This window comes from Cervus canadensis, chromosome 17, assembly GCF_019320065.1.
Source record: "Cervus canadensis isolate Bull #8, Minnesota chromosome 17, ASM1932006v1, whole genome shotgun sequence".
Classification (NCBI taxonomy): domain Eukaryota; kingdom Metazoa; phylum Chordata; class Mammalia; order Artiodactyla; family Cervidae; genus Cervus; species Cervus canadensis.
In genome coordinates this window covers 40,653,442-40,669,399 of record NC_057402.1, presented here as the reverse complement: position 1 = coordinate 40,669,399, position 15,958 = coordinate 40,653,442, and the positions used below count along the sequence as shown (strand labels likewise).

The following is a 15,958-nucleotide window of genomic DNA, read 5'->3' as shown; positions in this document are numbered from 1 at the left end:
TTGTTGTAATTGTTGTTTAGTCGCTATGTCATGTTGGACTCTTTTGTGACCCCCAAGGACTGCAGCCCCCAGGCTCCTCTGTCCATGGGATTTCCCAGGCAGGAATACAGGAGTGGGTTGTCATCTCCTTCTCCAGGAGATCTTCCCAGCCCATTATTGAACCTGGGTCTCCTGCAGTGGCAGGTGGATTCTTAACCTCTGAGCCACCTGGGAAGCCCCAAAGAGATCACAGGCTCTTGCCTATTGATTAAGCAACTGGAGTCTTCACTTTTCTTGATCCTATTCCAACTAAAAAAAAAACTAAGTTTACTAACATATGCTACCGGACTATTACTTAAAGTTTAGTGCCTTTACATTTTAAATTAATCAAAATGTAAATTAAATTAATGGTCAAAGATCTCTAATGAAAATGTTTTCAGAAACTGATGATGTTTAGATGACCAAGATGGAACACATCCACGGTTCCGATGTAAAAACCAAAGAAACAAAACACACTAGCATTCTGTTTCCGAGGAAGTCTTCTCTTGCTGAACCTTGGGGTCTTCCATTGTAATTCCAGACACAACTACTAAGTTATTTACACTGCTGGCGTGTCCAGGTCTGTGTAAGTTGCCCTGGAGGGCTTTCACACTCCTAGGACGGCCGTGTAAACTTTTTGACCTTGAAGATGGGAATCCCAAAGTTTGGTGTGTTTTCACAGACAGTAAGTTTACCTTGTCAGTTCTGTCAGTAACAGACAAGCGAGAGATCTGAGGGGCTGTTTTAAAAACACAGTTTTCATCTTCCTTGTCTGTGAAATGTCCACAATGCTCAGCCTGCAGTGCAGCTTCGGAGGCAACGGAAGGTATTTCCGTGCTCCGAGAACGCATAATCTTTTGAACTTCATACTTCCATTCCGTGGTCCACTGCTGAACTGTCGAGGGGCATGTTGGGTCCCCGGCTGCACCCCAGCTGTTAGCCCCACCAACGACCTTTCTTCCCCGGGAATACACAAAGCTTCTGGACTTTAGCGTTTTACAAGCGCTGAACATCTCATCAGGGTAATAGCGGCTTGTCTTTGATTCTTCCAGGGGATAAGAAATGGTGCCTTCTATCTTTGTGGTTTCCACTGTCAGCTGAGTTTTATTTTGAAAATCCGACTTGTTTTCTCCATGTATAGCATCTGTTTGACTTAAACTTGGGGAAGTCGTTTCTTCTTTTTTAGGGACTACCTGCCTTTCATCACTTTCAGCGGAAATCCCAGTATCTGGACCTGACTTTGGCTCCGAGGTGCTCTTGCCATTGTCGGAGGCAAGTTGACCTCGGTCTGGGGATGCTGGCACGCCGGTACTGGGTGGCAGGCGAAGGCTGCCCTGGCGCTCTGGGGCCAGGTACGTCCTTTGGTCCTTTTCTTCCTTCCCACGGAAGGAACCAGCTTTTTTCCTGGACGCTGCCCCTGGCGGCATGCAGAAGGAGGTATCCTCATACAAAAGCTCATCCCCGTTGAAATGGTACCTGTACAGGCTGTAGCCATCAGCGCTGCTGATGCTGCTCCGCCTGAAAAGGAACGTGGCATCACATTCCGAGGAGGCCCGGGACCGCGTCTGTATCAGGTCAGACTTGTCGATTCCTGCCAGGTTTTCCAGCGCGTTCACCATTCTGTTGGATAGTTCTTCCAGTTGGGAGAGGCGAAGGTCCACAGTCTGTAGGGAAGTTTTCATAAAGTTTTCTCTTTCGTTGATTTCCTCCAACCTCATGGACATGTTTTCAACTCTGGTGAATACAAAGGGACAGGTGTATTACACTGAGATGAACTAAAGATTAAAACCAAAAATTAATGTTATTGTTGTTGTATGATTTTTTCAGGCTTTGGGGAATCATGGGACTCCGGCATATTTCTAAACGTCACACTCTCCTAATATAACCACTGAAAATTACCCCGAGGAACATCAGGAAACAACAGAATTACAGTTAACACATATGGTGCTCTTTACCATTCATCACACTAAGTACCTTATATATGTATTAATACATACTCACCGAGGTCCTACTCTAGGCTTGTTTAATCTCACAGCAGCCCTATGAGGCAGGCACTCTTTTCAACACCCCCATTTTATTGATGGGGCTTCCCAGGTGGCTCAGTGGTAAAGAACCCGCCTGCCAATGTAGAAAGACGCAGATTCGATCCTTGGGTTGGGAAGATTCCCTGGAGAAGGAAATGGCAACCCACACCAGTATTCTTATCTGGGAAATCCCATGGACAGAGGAGTCTAGCAGCTGCAGTCCATCGGTTTGCTGAAGTGTTAGTGACTGAAGAACAACAACATTTTTCGAGGAAATGAGTCAAGGAGAGGGTAAGTAAACTGCCTAAGGACACACAGCTGGCAAACACTGGGGCTCCAGCATGAGCTCCAGCTCTGCTGTCTTAGCTGGCACATCACACTGCCTCTGATGATAAAGAAAGATTAACACTTAGGTTTTTGAGATTTGAGTATAACTGTCAGCAAGGAATGGTTACAATGACAAAATAAATACATTCAAATCCTTATTTGAAATTCAGGGGATTCAGAAAATACATTGTTAATAGTTAACTTTAGGTTCATCACGAATTATTGCTGCTGCTGCTGCTAACGTCGCTTCAGTCGTGTCCGACTCTGTGCGACCCCATAGACGGCAGCCCACCAGGCTCCGCCATTCCTGGGATTCTCCAGGCAAGAACACTGGAGTGAGTTGCCATTTCAAAAGTACAATGAGCTATCACCTTACACCAGACAGAATAGCCCTCATCAAAAAGTATACAAATAACAAATGCTGGAGAGGGGTGTGGAGAAAAGGGAACCTCCTACACTGTCAATGGGAATGTAAGTTGGTGCAGCCACTAGGGAGAAGAGTATGGAGGTTCCTTAAGAAACTAAAAATAGAGTTGCACTATAACCCAGCAATCCCACTCCTGGGCATATATCCAGAGAAAACCATAATTCAAAAATATACATGAACTCCTGTGTTTATAACAGCACTAAAATAGCCAGGACATGAAAACAACCTAAGTGTCCATCAACAGATGAATGGATAAAGAAGATGTGGTATGTACAGACAAAGGAATATTGCTGCTGCTGCTAAGTCACTTGGCCATAAAAGAGAATGAAATAATGGCATTTGCAGCAACATAGATGGACTTAGAGAATATCAGACTAAGTGAACTAAGTCATATGGAGAAAGACAAATACCAAATGATATCACTTATATGTGGAATCTAAAATATGACACAAATGAACCTATCTATGAAGTGGACTCATAGACTTAGAGAGCAGACCTTGTGGTTGCCAAGGGGGAGAGAGAGTGGGGAGGGAAGTTTTGGGAGTTTCTGATTAACAGATGCAAACTAGTATATGTAGAATGTATAATCAATTAAGGTCCTACTATATAGCACAGAGAATTATATTCAATATCCTGGGTAAGCCATAATGGAAAAGAATATGAAAAATAATATATATATGTATATAACTGGAACACTTTGAAACAGAAATTAATACAATATTATAAATCAATTATACTTCAATGAAATAATTTTTTTAATGCAAAAATAATTAAGTTCAGATTATCAGATATTTTACTTCAGGGACAAGAAGTCATTTTAACTATCTGAGGAATACCAATTAACTTTAAATTGTTAACTATATTTAATAATTGGTATTCCCTTATGGGATTGTAAGGAAGATCATAGCAGATTATAAATATCTGCTTTTGGATTTTCTTTTAATTCTTAGATAATCAGGCAACAGCCTGTGAAATCATAATGTTGCCTGAACTAAAACCTGCTAAGGTTCTACTTCTCTTGGCCACATTGAACAGCTGTGCTCTGATGTGTGGGAGGGTCCTTGGATTCTATTCTTAATTCTTTTCATGGGGAGAGGACTATTTTTATGCCCCTTAGGAAACCACATCCTTTGAGCAGGAAGGATCTGGCTTCCTGGCAGTTTGCCACCAGGAGGACCGATTTCACCAAATTCACCATGTATGAAGAGATGTGACTTCCTCCTTTAGAAGCTTCCCTACGGGGATTAACATACACACTAGTGTACATGAAGTAGATGATCAAAATAGACCTACTATGTAACACCAGGAACTCTACTCAGTATTTTGTAATAATCTCTATAGGAAAAGGATCTGAATATATATATACATATCTGAATTGTTTGCTGTACAGTTGAAACTAACACAACATTGTGAATCAACTATGCTTCAATAAATGAATAAATCAAGAAATAAATATTTAAAAAAAAAAACAAGCTTCACTACCATTGGGCTTCCCTGGTGACCCAGTGGTAAAGAACCCACCTGCCAAGCAGGAGACATGGGTTCCATCCCTGGGTCAGAAAGATCCCCTAGAGAAGAAAATGGCTACTCACTCCAGGATTCTTGCCTGGGAAATCCCATGGACAGAGGAGCCTGGTGGGCTACAATCCATGAGGTGGCAAAGAGTTGGGCACAGCTTAGTGACTAAACAACTACAACAACCATAGGGAACCCAACTACAGTTTCTAAGGGTTCTCTCTCCTCCTGCATTTCAGGGACCAACAGAAGAACTTTTCACTCCTAATTTTCCATGATTTCAAGTCCAACTTAATTTTCTCTGTTAAATGTCATGTCTTCTCATGCCCTTCAAATCCATTGCCGCGAGGATTCATTCTTTTTGTATTAGAAATCACATTGCCTCTGGAACAGACTTGAGATCCTTGAACAAACACAAGAGTTTTGAGATAAAGCAGCTGTGCAAACTTTTAAAAATAAATAGGCTGGTAAAATAGAGATACGTATCTTCTCAATTCTTTTCTAATTCTCTGCCTAACTTACCCCTTGTGTGACCTAATCCAGAGACAGCATCACCAGCCACTCAGAAAAAGGAGACCTCAGACTCATCTGATTCTATCTCCCTGACATCTCCCTAACCGTCCCTCCTCCCCTGTGATAAAGAGATAACCCCGCTGTGTGTAGGACGCCTCTCTAGGTGTCTCGGAAATGCCCCATCCCTACTGGAGCCACTCCCTTAGCTGAAGCTGTGGAGGAAACAAAGCCTCAAGATGTGGTTTAAGTTAAGAATATTGTTTCAAAATAGATTAACTGTCAAGAACCTACTGTACAGCTCAGGGCACTCTACTCAGGCTCTGCGGTGACCTAAATGGGAAGGAAATCCAGAAAAGAGGTGATATGTGTATACATATAGCTGATGCACTTTGCTATACAGCAGAATCTAATGCAACATTGGATACCAACTATACTCCAATAAAAAAGTAATTAAATAGAATGTTATTTCAAGCTTGTTTTTAAATAGCTACAGTATGGAGACAGCACATTTTATGCCAAATCAAGGGAAGTTGTATTGAGTTTTTAGAGCATGTGTAAAAGAAGGAAGAAAGAACCAGGTGACATTCACTTCTCTCTGAAATGATTTAACAGAAGGACACTTGGAGAACCATCTCCCCTCCAGCCTTGATTTGTAACTTTTGTAACATGATGACTTACCTGTGTTTCACGAATCCTGACATCCATATATGGAAATCAAGAGAGGGATTTTCATTTCAGGAGGGGAAAGAGAAGGGATGGAGGAAACCACTGGGCAAGGGTCCCATCTCTACACACTGAATGGCAGGAGGGCATATAAGAGAAATCCATCGTTTATGACAGAACTCACAGTGAGATACAGACTTTCCTGACTTTTGACATCTTAATTCTGTTTTCTTTTCAGCACAGAACAAAAAACTGTTCTAGGTCCACGGCCTACCCATGAAACAAAGTTGATTTCCTCTCAAAGACATATTTCCAATAATGTCATATTTCTAAGGCCATGTTTTCTCTTTAAAGCTATCATACAGTTAGTTGACTACTTTGTCTTTTGGTGTACAGTTTGGTTTTTTTTTTAATGTTTATTTATTTATTTGGCTTCACCAGGTCTTGTTTGTGGCATGCGAGATCCCTGCACCCCCTGCATTAGAATCGCGGTTTCTTAACCACTGGACTACCAGGGAAGTTGCTGACCCATTTTTCATCGGATCATTGCCCCCTTATTATTGAGTTTTGAGAGTTCTTTAGATATCCTGTATACCAGTCCTACAGCAGATACGTGATTTGCATGTGTTTCCTCCCAGTCTGTGCCTCATTTGTCATTGTCATAGCAGTGTCTTTTGTAGAGCAAAAGTTTTTTCTTTTGATGAAACCCAGTCTATCACTTTTTCTTTTCTTTATAGAGGTTTTCTATAAAGAAAACATCTTTATGGGTTGTGGGTTGTGCTTTCAGTTTCAGTTTAGCTTCAAAAACTTTCAGTGAAAGGATTCGCTGAACTCTAGGTGCTAAACAGGTATAGAATGACATGACCATATGGGTAGAGATGGTTACAGATCTTCAAATATTTTTATCTGTATCTCAGTAGATCTAATACCTAGAGGATTTAAATTTGAATCTTATACCACTAAACCTGAAAGTAGTTTAACTAAAATGCATTTTTGATAAGGCTCTGTGAATAATGTTTTCCATTCCATTCACATAATAGGCACAGAAATCTATAAATTAGTGGGACTTTGTAGTAACTTGGGCTTCCCAGGTGGCGCTAGCGGTAAAGAATCCACCTGTCAATGCAAGAGACCTAAGAGATGCAGGTTCGGAAAAAAAAAAAAAAATAGAGATACAGGTTCAATCCCTGGGTTGAGAAGATCCCCTGGAGAAGGAAATGGCAACCCGCTCCAGTATTCTTGCCTGGAGAATCCCATGGACAGAGGAGCCTGGAGGGCTGCAGTCCATGGGGTTGAAGAGTCAGACTTGACTGAAGCGACTTAGCATGCACCAAGAGAATATATGCCTAAGTAGGGCATAACTTTATTGACTTTCATAGACTCTTATCTATTAAATATAATGTCCAGGCTAGTGAGAAGCAGCTATATAGCACAGGGAGTTTAGTCTGGTGCTCTGTGATGGCCTACTGGGGTGGGACGGGAGGTGGGAGGGAGGCTCAAGGGGGAGGAGATACTTATAACTGATTCACTTTGCTCTACAGCAGAAACCAGCACAACATTGTAAAGCAATTATCCTCCAATTAAAAATAAAAATAAATAAATAAACAAAAAAAATATGAGGTCCAAATTCACGTTCTCTTGGTAAGAGTCCTGTGTGTCTTTGCAAAGGACAGAACACAGACATTGGGAGCTCTGTAGTAAGCCAGTTATTAAAACTCATTTTTTGTACAGTCATTTTTTTTATGTGAAACGATCACCCTTTACCTGCAAGGCATCTCACAAATTATATGGGAACATTTCCTTAATGATAGAGTTAAAAGGTAACATAAAAACATAATATTAGTGGAGCAACCAGGTCCGGTTCCTACTTGACAAGACCCATGTTTCAAGATCTCATGGTTGTCTATGTTGAGTTCTAAGACTATTCCTACCCTGTCATTTCATTCCAGGTCTATAGATCATAAAGTTGTCTCATCCAGCCGAAATTCAGCTATTTTACTTCCCATCTGCTTCTTCGTATGAGGCTGCCTTTTAAGTTTAGTAATTGTAGGGAGAACACCCAGGGTGGCACCTGATTGTGCTTACTTATGGAGTTTTTACATGTGAAAGACTAAACAAAGAACAATACTTGAGTCTTCAATCTTCTGTACTCATTCTTTTCAGTCAGCAAAAGACTGAGTAGTCTCTGAAGAATATTAAGTTCTCTGGGATTCTGCCTCCATGCCACATCATTTATACACAGCAACTCGGCCAGGCACACCTCAAACCTCCTTGGATTCTAGAATTCAGGTCATCTAAATCATTAACCTTTCCTGACTGTGTTCTCTGCTCTGGCCAGACTCTGGTCAGGCCCTCAATGAAGCTCTTATTGATATCCTAGGTTGTCTCTCCCTTACTTCCAACATAGCAGTGACAGTCCCTAAGTCTTCATCCATCATGACCAGGACTCTGGGGCTAGACAGGGATAAACAGGGCTGGAGGTGATGTAATATGTTTTGCTGCCATTTGTGAACCCTGACATCACCATGGTACCCACATTGACTGGTTCTCAGCAGCCCAGGCCCCCATCAGCCCCCTTTTGCTGTACCTCAAGCATCATTCACTTTCTGCATCCTTGTCCTCAGGTTGAGAGGCATGGAGCCACATTGACTTGACCCAATACAAAGTCACAACTGTGTTGTCATTATTGCCACCAGGCAATCTCTTGGTTAATGACGTTCCTACAGTATTTCCCCTCAAGGTGAACTCGGATCCTCCTTCTGGCTTCAAGTCTGTAATGTTCCTGGGTCATTCTTTTTCCCCATTCCTACTGCTTCTTACAAGTCAATTTTCCATTCGTATAAAACTCTTGGCCGCTCTCTAGCCTTTCATTTACTCTTGACAAAAATTTATTTTCTGGAGTGGGGACCAGGACATGAGCATGCTTCTTTCTCTCTCTCTCTCTCTCTGGGAGCCCGCTGCCTGCAGGGAGTGTGGGTTCTCATTTTGTCAGGGTCATGGAGTAAGCTTAGAAGGGGAGAAGGCAGCGGGGCCTGTGGGCTCCTGGAGCTTCTTGTGCCTGGGTGGGGACAGGGGTGTGTATTTGGCAAGACCTGATCCACGTCCTCTAGCACAAAATTTATTACTAATAAAGCTGATGTTTTTAATCTCAGTCCAATGTCGGCAACGATCTCTGATTTGGCCTTCAAAGTCACATAAGGAGCGAGATTGTCATACCAGGCACATTGAAACTCCACCACTTCAGCCCAACCCTCTTCTATCATCTAAGCATCCTTGACTCTTATGAATTTATAAGATTAAGACTTTCAGGTAAGCTCTACCCCCACCTTCCCCACCCCTATATGAACGGCCTTCTCTACATTAGAGGAATCACCACCTCCTTTCTAAGACTGATCATTCTTTCAGGTCTTTTTGCAGTTACTGTCTTGTTTCTTTTCGTTATGTCTTTCTTACCAGCATCTTCTCTTCCTGGTACTTGGGAAAAGGATACCGAAAGATCAATTGCTGATACTTTCACAGAGATCCTCCCCCCCGCCATTGCTCCCCAGCAGTCCTGGTTAAGGGTGAAGGAAAGCCACTTTCTCCTGGACCCCCTCCTCTTTCTGTGTCTGGCATCTACCTATGAGTCAGTCAAGAAAGCGTCAACAAAGGGAAACGAAGGGGCAGGAATGTGCTCCTGTCACCCTGAGAACTCAGCCAAGGGAAATGGGAAGCATTGTGTTTTTACTACCTCCCCACCCCCTGCCATCAGCCCCAGCACACTTTCATTCCTCTTACGTGTGCAAGGAGCCCCAGGAGGAAAATGCAATTTGGCAGCGACCTGATAATCACATTCCTGGAGCCTTGATCCAAGAATGGTAAAAATCCAAACAATGCTGGGAAAGGGAGAGGGGGGCCAGGCAGGGTGAAACAGAGCACTGTTTCCATGGTAAATCACTGCCTGTGATTACAGTCAAGTAAACGTATAACTAAAACATGGAGATTAGGTTTATAAGATGAGGCACCTTATCCTTCTCATACAGAAATCATTTTTTATAATCTCGAAAGTTTAGTAATTACTAGTAAAATAGCAAAGAAGTGTCTCAAAGTTTTATTGAAAAGTATTAAGGCCAAAAGCTGGTGTAGATAATCCTTGAGTTTGGCTGGCAGAATGATTAATACAAGGTGACTAGGTATAGGAGTGGGGAGGGGACAGAGCCCTGCAGATGCCCAGAGCAGAGTCCCTCCTGTGGCCTGGGGCAGAGACGGTGGCCTAAACACACACTAGGAAGACTTCACTGTGTATCATGTATTCTCTTATAATTGCTGGGGCCCCTGATTGGGAACTATGTGCTGACATAGTCTTTTGACATTGTACCATGTTTTTAAGTTTCTCGGTATACACATGTATATCAGACATGAAATACATGGTTTCAGAAAACTTTAATGCTCAAGACTCCAGGGTAGAATGTCCAGTGGCTAAGACTCTGCGCTCCCAATGAAAGGGGCCCAGGTTTGATCCCTCGTCAGGGAAGTAGATCCCACCTGCCGCGACTAAGAGTTCTCATGCCGCAACTAAAGATCCTGCATGCTGCAATGAAGATCGAAGCTCCCCAGTGCCGCAACTAAGACCTGTTACAGCCAAAATAAAATAAATAAATAAAATTTAAAAAGAATGATGCTCCAGAATCCTCTTAGGCATGGCTCCCTCACTATGCTCATCCTTCTACGGACATTGTCCATTAAAGTCTTTGGAACAATGTCTTATCAATTCTTAGGCACTTTGACAAGCTTCCGTTGCTTTTATGAAGTGATCAAGGTTCTCAAAGACTATAAAATTCGAGAAAAAAAAAATGTCCGAAGTGTGGATTGATTGTTCTCGTCCACCTTTGCTGGTTGCTCTGAGGTGTGCAGCTGCAGGAAAAGCAATACTACAAAGAATGGAACAAGTCACCCTCTCTGTCCCTCCCAGACCTGCCTTCCTCTGCTAATTGACTGACTCGCAAGCACAGGCAATCAGTTCATGTAGCTTGTAAGCGATGATGCTGATCTCGATGGGTAGCCAGGACAGATGCCTTTGCCCTTCCTGTGCCTCTGTTCCCTGAGGGTGGAAAGGTGATGGAAAGGAGCAAGGAGGGCACTAGTCAGGATGAGGAGGTCAAGCTGGGGACAGACCATTCTTGGCTAAGGCAACAGTATGTCAAGGGCGGGGAGAAATGTCCCCAGCAGTTACACGGCCCTGCAGCTAATGGTTCTCCCCATGTATTGCATTGTAAAGGCGCCCACTTTGGGGTTGGGGAAGAACTGTCACGGCTTTGTTTGTTTTGGTTTGGTTTTGGCCTGGGATATTTGCAATAAATGTCATCGTTCACTTATTTATACAATATATAAGCATTATCTGGAACAGTCACACTATTTCAGGGAGGGAAACGCGTTAAAAAGCCAAAGTTGGGTCAACAGGAGAACTGTGAGTGAATGTTAAAACGAACTTGATGTCCCCGTTGGCCCTGATGCCCCGCTCCCCGCTCCCCCAGTGGCCATGCCCCAGGCGCACCTCTCGCAGGTGACACGGATGCGTTCCTCGCTGGAAGACTGCTGCTCGTCCTCCTTCTCCTGGAAGTGCTCCCGGACGCACTGCTCCTCAAACTCGTGCAGCCTCTTCAGCTCCTCGTCGCTGAGAAATAGCTCTGCGTATACGCAGAAGAGGTTGGCACGTGAGACATCAGCCAGGTAGGTGCGTCCTTGTGAGTTTCACAGGCCGCCTTTAATCTAGCTCGTTTCCCCATCCCTTGCAGGCAGCACCCTGCCTCCTGGACTGGTTATCACACAAAGACTCTTTGTAATATCAGTGATCATCTTTCCATTGGAGATGAACGGCTCACTTTTAATAAAAATTTTTATTGAGGTATGCATGCTAAGTCGCTTCAGTCGTGTCCGACTCTTTGCGATCCTATGGACTGTAACCTGGCAGGCTCCTCTGTCCGTGAAATTCTCCTGGCGAGAATGCTGGAGTGGGCTGCCATGCCCTCCTCCAGAGCATTGAGGTATCGTTGATTTATATACTGTGTTCATTTCTGCTGTACAGCAGAGTGACTCAGTTATACACACTTTTTTTTTCATATTCTTTTCTATTATGGTTTATCACAGGGTATTAAATATAGTTTCCTGTGCTTTACAGTAGGATCTTATTGTTTTTCTATCCTATATATACCAGTTTGCATCTGCTAATCCCAAGCTCCCAACTGGTTCCTTTCACTGAAAGTTCAAATTTCAAGCACAGAGCGTCTGGCTGAGTCTGCTGGGTTGCATGACACCTAGTCAACTCACTTTTTTTTTTTTCCCATTTATTTTTATTAGTTGGAGGCTAATTACTTTACAATATCGTAGTGGTTTTTGCCGTACATTGATATGAATCAGCTGTGGATTTACATGTGTTCCCCATCCTGAACCCCCCTCCCACCTCCCTCCCCATCCCATCCCTCTGGGTCATCCCAGTGCACCAGCCCGGAGCACTTGTCTCATGCATCCAACCTGGACTGGCGATCTGTTTCACACTTGATGATATACATGTTTCGATGCTATTCTCTCAGATTATCCCACCCCTGCCTTCTCCCTTAGAGTCCAAAAGTCTGTCTATACATCTGTGTCTCTTTTTCTGTCTTGCATATAGGGTTATCTTTACCATCTTTCTAAATTCCATATATATGTTAGTATACTATATTGGTGTTTATCTTTCTGGCTTACTTCACTCTGTATAATGGGCTCCAGTTTCATCCATCTCATTAGAACTGATTCAAATGTATTCTCTTTAATGGCTGAGTAATATTCCATTGTGTATATGTACCATAGCTTTCTTATCCATTCGTCTGCTGATGGGCATCTAGGTTGCTTCCATGTCCTGGCTATTGTAAACAGTGAACAGCTCACTTTTTAACACAACTCAGATTGCTGCTATTTGGAACGTGAAACCAGGCATGATTTTCTGGGAAATGTTTTCCATATATTTTATGGATAGAGGCAAAGTGGCAGGAATATTTTCCCATTCTCCTTAAGTGTAACACAGTAAAACATTTGGAAAGGAACAATGGATTTATAGAGAAAAGTTATTTTCAAGAACTCTCTCAACTTTTCATCCCCTCAGGAGTGGACTTTCAGTGATATTAATTAGTAATAAACTAACGGGTATCCAATTATAACTCTCTTTAGAAACTTGCCCAGGATAGAAACAGAAGAGTGCCGCACATACTCAATCCACGATCCTGTTCGTCTTGGTCCCCTTCTCGTTTCTTCCTGCAGCGACGGCTGAGACGCATGATGATAATATAGATGTGGCTTAAAATGATCATTGGTGGAGGCAGGACAGGCCGGTCATGAAATGTCATAATTAGCTGATAACGCTGGAATTTCCACACTTGGTTGGATATTGACTTCACTTCAAAGAAGGTATTGCTTTAAAAAGAATACATGTTTAGTTAGCTAATACTTAAAAAAATTTTTTATTGTGACAACAGTCGCATAATATAACCATATAGTCATATAATAAACAAAAGTCATACATATAATCATATTGAACCTAGAGTGTGTCATACAGAATGAAATAAGTCAGGAAGAAAAACAAATACTGTGTACTTATGCATATATGTAGGATCTATAAAAATGGTACCGAGGAACCTATTTGCAAAGTTGTATTACTTTTTTTAGCACTAGAATAATTATTTTAATTTTTAATTTTTTAAATTGGAGTATAACTGCTTTACAATGTTGTGTATACATGTAGCTGACTCACACTGCTGTACAGCAGGACATAACACGAAGTTGTAAAGCAGCTGTATTACTTTTGATTGTAATTTCCCAGAATTAGAGTTACTCACACTGAATTGAAAATATGCAATAAAATGGCCTTTGGGTTCCATTCTGGAAATTAGGGCTGACTTCTAGATGACTTGTCTTTTGGTTTGTCTATCAGTGTGGCTTGTCTACATTGAAGGGCCATGTATAAATAATTAAGAATGAAGATTGTTATCCCCTACTTTCTTGAAAAACCACACCATAGTCTACTGACTGCTCAGGCCATTTTATTTCATATAGTTAAAGATATGAGCCATTCAGCTAAGCATTTTGAAGTATTTAAACTTTCAATTCAGTCATAAAACTAGTTGACTACAGTTTTTTGGAACTGAGTTCATTAATTATTGAACACTTTGATTGAAGGTACATTATTTTGGATATTTTGGATATTAGGTTGGTACAATCTTTGTCTTCTTTTAGCTTCCAGCAGAAGGCAATAAGCCTAGAATTGTTGGAATCCTGATCAAGTATGTGGTCTGCACGGGGTCCTTAGAAAAGCCAGTTAACCTCTGTCAAACCTTCATTTTCTCATCTGTCAAGTCAGGAGTGTAACCATATTCTCTCCAGTGCCTTGGTCAGCTCTGCTGCTGCTGCTGCTGAGTCACTTCAGTCGTGTCCGACTCTGTGTGACCCCATAGATGGCAGCCCACCAGGCTCCTCCATCCCTGGGATTCTCCAGGCAAGAATACTGGAGTGGGTCAGCTCTGAGAGTCTATTTCTGTGAGGGATTTTTCTCTCATATTTTTCATCTTAGAAGTTAAAATAGTTTTTTTCAACATTTATTAAACATGGTCACATCCTCAATGCATCATGCCAAGAGGGGCAAATTTTACAAGAAAACTGGACTGTGAATTTTAAGCCATTTCTTCCCTAGGTCACTTTATCTTCTATTCAGTAAATAATAAGAAAAATATTTCATGTAATAAATAGTACAGTAATTGTCATGATTTTTCATTGGCTAAGTCATGTCTGACTCTTTGTGACCCCATGGACTGCAGCATGCCAGGCTTCCCTGTCCTCCACTATCTTCTGGAGTTTGCTTAGGTTAGTGTCCAGTGATTGCCACAGCCTATAAAATTAGCTTTGCTTTTGTGCCTCTGATCATGAATTCAAGACTCAACTTGATAAATCTTTCTATCTCAAGAGACTTTCATCTGAGGAAATACTTTCATTAGATTAAAATTCATGCCAAAGTGTTAAAATACAAACTAAGGTTGAATTTAAATATATTTAGGTGTCAACTCTTTATTTAGGAACACATAAATTTATTTAGGAACACTTTATTTAGGAAGTCTGATTGTGGTTGAACAAAAAAGACTGCAAAAAAAAAAAATTTGTACGCATTTGAAAGCCCTAGTGGATTCCATGTAAACCCCAGGCAGCCTCGGAGGTTTCTGAGATTAGACTGAAAATCTGTAAAGTAGTAAACAGTAAGCACATGGTCATCAGCTGAGACACGCACTTGAAAACGGCGATGAGCAGGTTCACAAGCAGGATGTTGGCCACTAGCAGGTAGCAGGCCATGATGGCAGGCGTGAGCCAGGCACCCGGGATGCAAGGGGGGAGCCGCTTGCCTTCCTCATCGTACTGGTTGTCACCACAAGGAGCTGAAATGAGAGTTTGTCTTTTTGTGTTTGATTTTCACATAGAATGAAAAGATTAATAACTGACCTATGCTATTAAAGGACCTATTTCTTTTTTACTGTGATTTTTTTTTCTGATTTCCTAAGCAGTAATTTTCCATGTGAAAGATTATCAACTCATACAAAGGAGATAAGAAACTCATTTCTGCACTCAGAGTTAGTCATTCTTAACCTGTCATATTTATAAATATTTTCTCATTTCTGTGTTGTGTTTTTCAATCTACAGTGAAAATATATAATGAAAAAATGTGTTCTTCATCTTTAAGCAGACACATCTGTCTTTATGGATTTTTCCCTTTTTTTTACTGTTAACCATTTGAAAGTGATTGGGTCTTCTAATTATGTAATATTAACTTACATTGTCTTCTTGATCATTAACTTTGAAAATGATTTTATTATGAGGTAGGAGGTAAGTATCCTCTCTAGGCTCAAATTCATTAATTGACTATTCTGTGCTCTGTTTGGAAAAGAATCTTTTTTCTCTCTGCTCATCGGAAATGCCACTTTGATCCTATGGGACTTATTTTCTGAAGAAAAAGATAGGATGATCCTAATAGTCATTAATGAAGTAATATCCATGAATTCACAGTCTACTTATTTTTCACTTCCTATTTAAAAAAAAAATTGAAAAAAAAAAAAAAACATTGATACCAGAAAACAAGTATTTGAAATCAGCATACAACTCTGGGTAATTAGCTGAGGAAGAGACTAGTTAATACACACATTCCATAGACTAGAGTCATCAATTATGTGTAAACTTACGATTAATTTCCATGGCGTAGACTATAGAGTGATTGGATAGCAGCATTTTATTTTTTTAGTTTTGACAGGAAGGAAGAAAAGAAAATAAGATAGTTGAGAGAAATGTCAAACAAATGATGAGTAATATAAGAACTGTTTTGCTGTCAAGAAATGCAAAGTATTCAAGGGAATTACACATTCACACTTGGAAACAGTGATCTACTTAGGAGAATTGTGCACATTATTAGTTCTAGGAAATA

At 41.3% G+C, this 15,958-nt stretch overlaps 1 protein-coding gene across 1 annotated transcript in view; it reads right to left on the bottom strand.

Annotated features, from left to right (window-relative positions):
* Positions 1 to 411: 411 nt before the first annotated feature.
* Positions 412 to 15,958, bottom strand: part of TRPM1 (transient receptor potential cation channel subfamily M member 1) — a 65,445-nt gene continuing 49,898 nt past the window's right edge. The window contains exons 23-26 of the mRNA XM_043434315.1: positions 14,777 to 14,921; positions 12,713 to 12,915; positions 11,021 to 11,153; positions 412 to 1,752 (exon numbers count right to left, since the gene is read on the bottom strand). Coding sequence (XP_043290250.1) covers positions 495 to 1,752; positions 11,021 to 11,153; positions 12,713 to 12,915; positions 14,777 to 14,921 — 1,739 coding nt within the window. The 3' untranslated portion in view covers positions 412 to 494. The remainder of the gene's footprint in view (positions 1,753 to 11,020; positions 11,154 to 12,712; positions 12,916 to 14,776; positions 14,922 to 15,958) is intronic.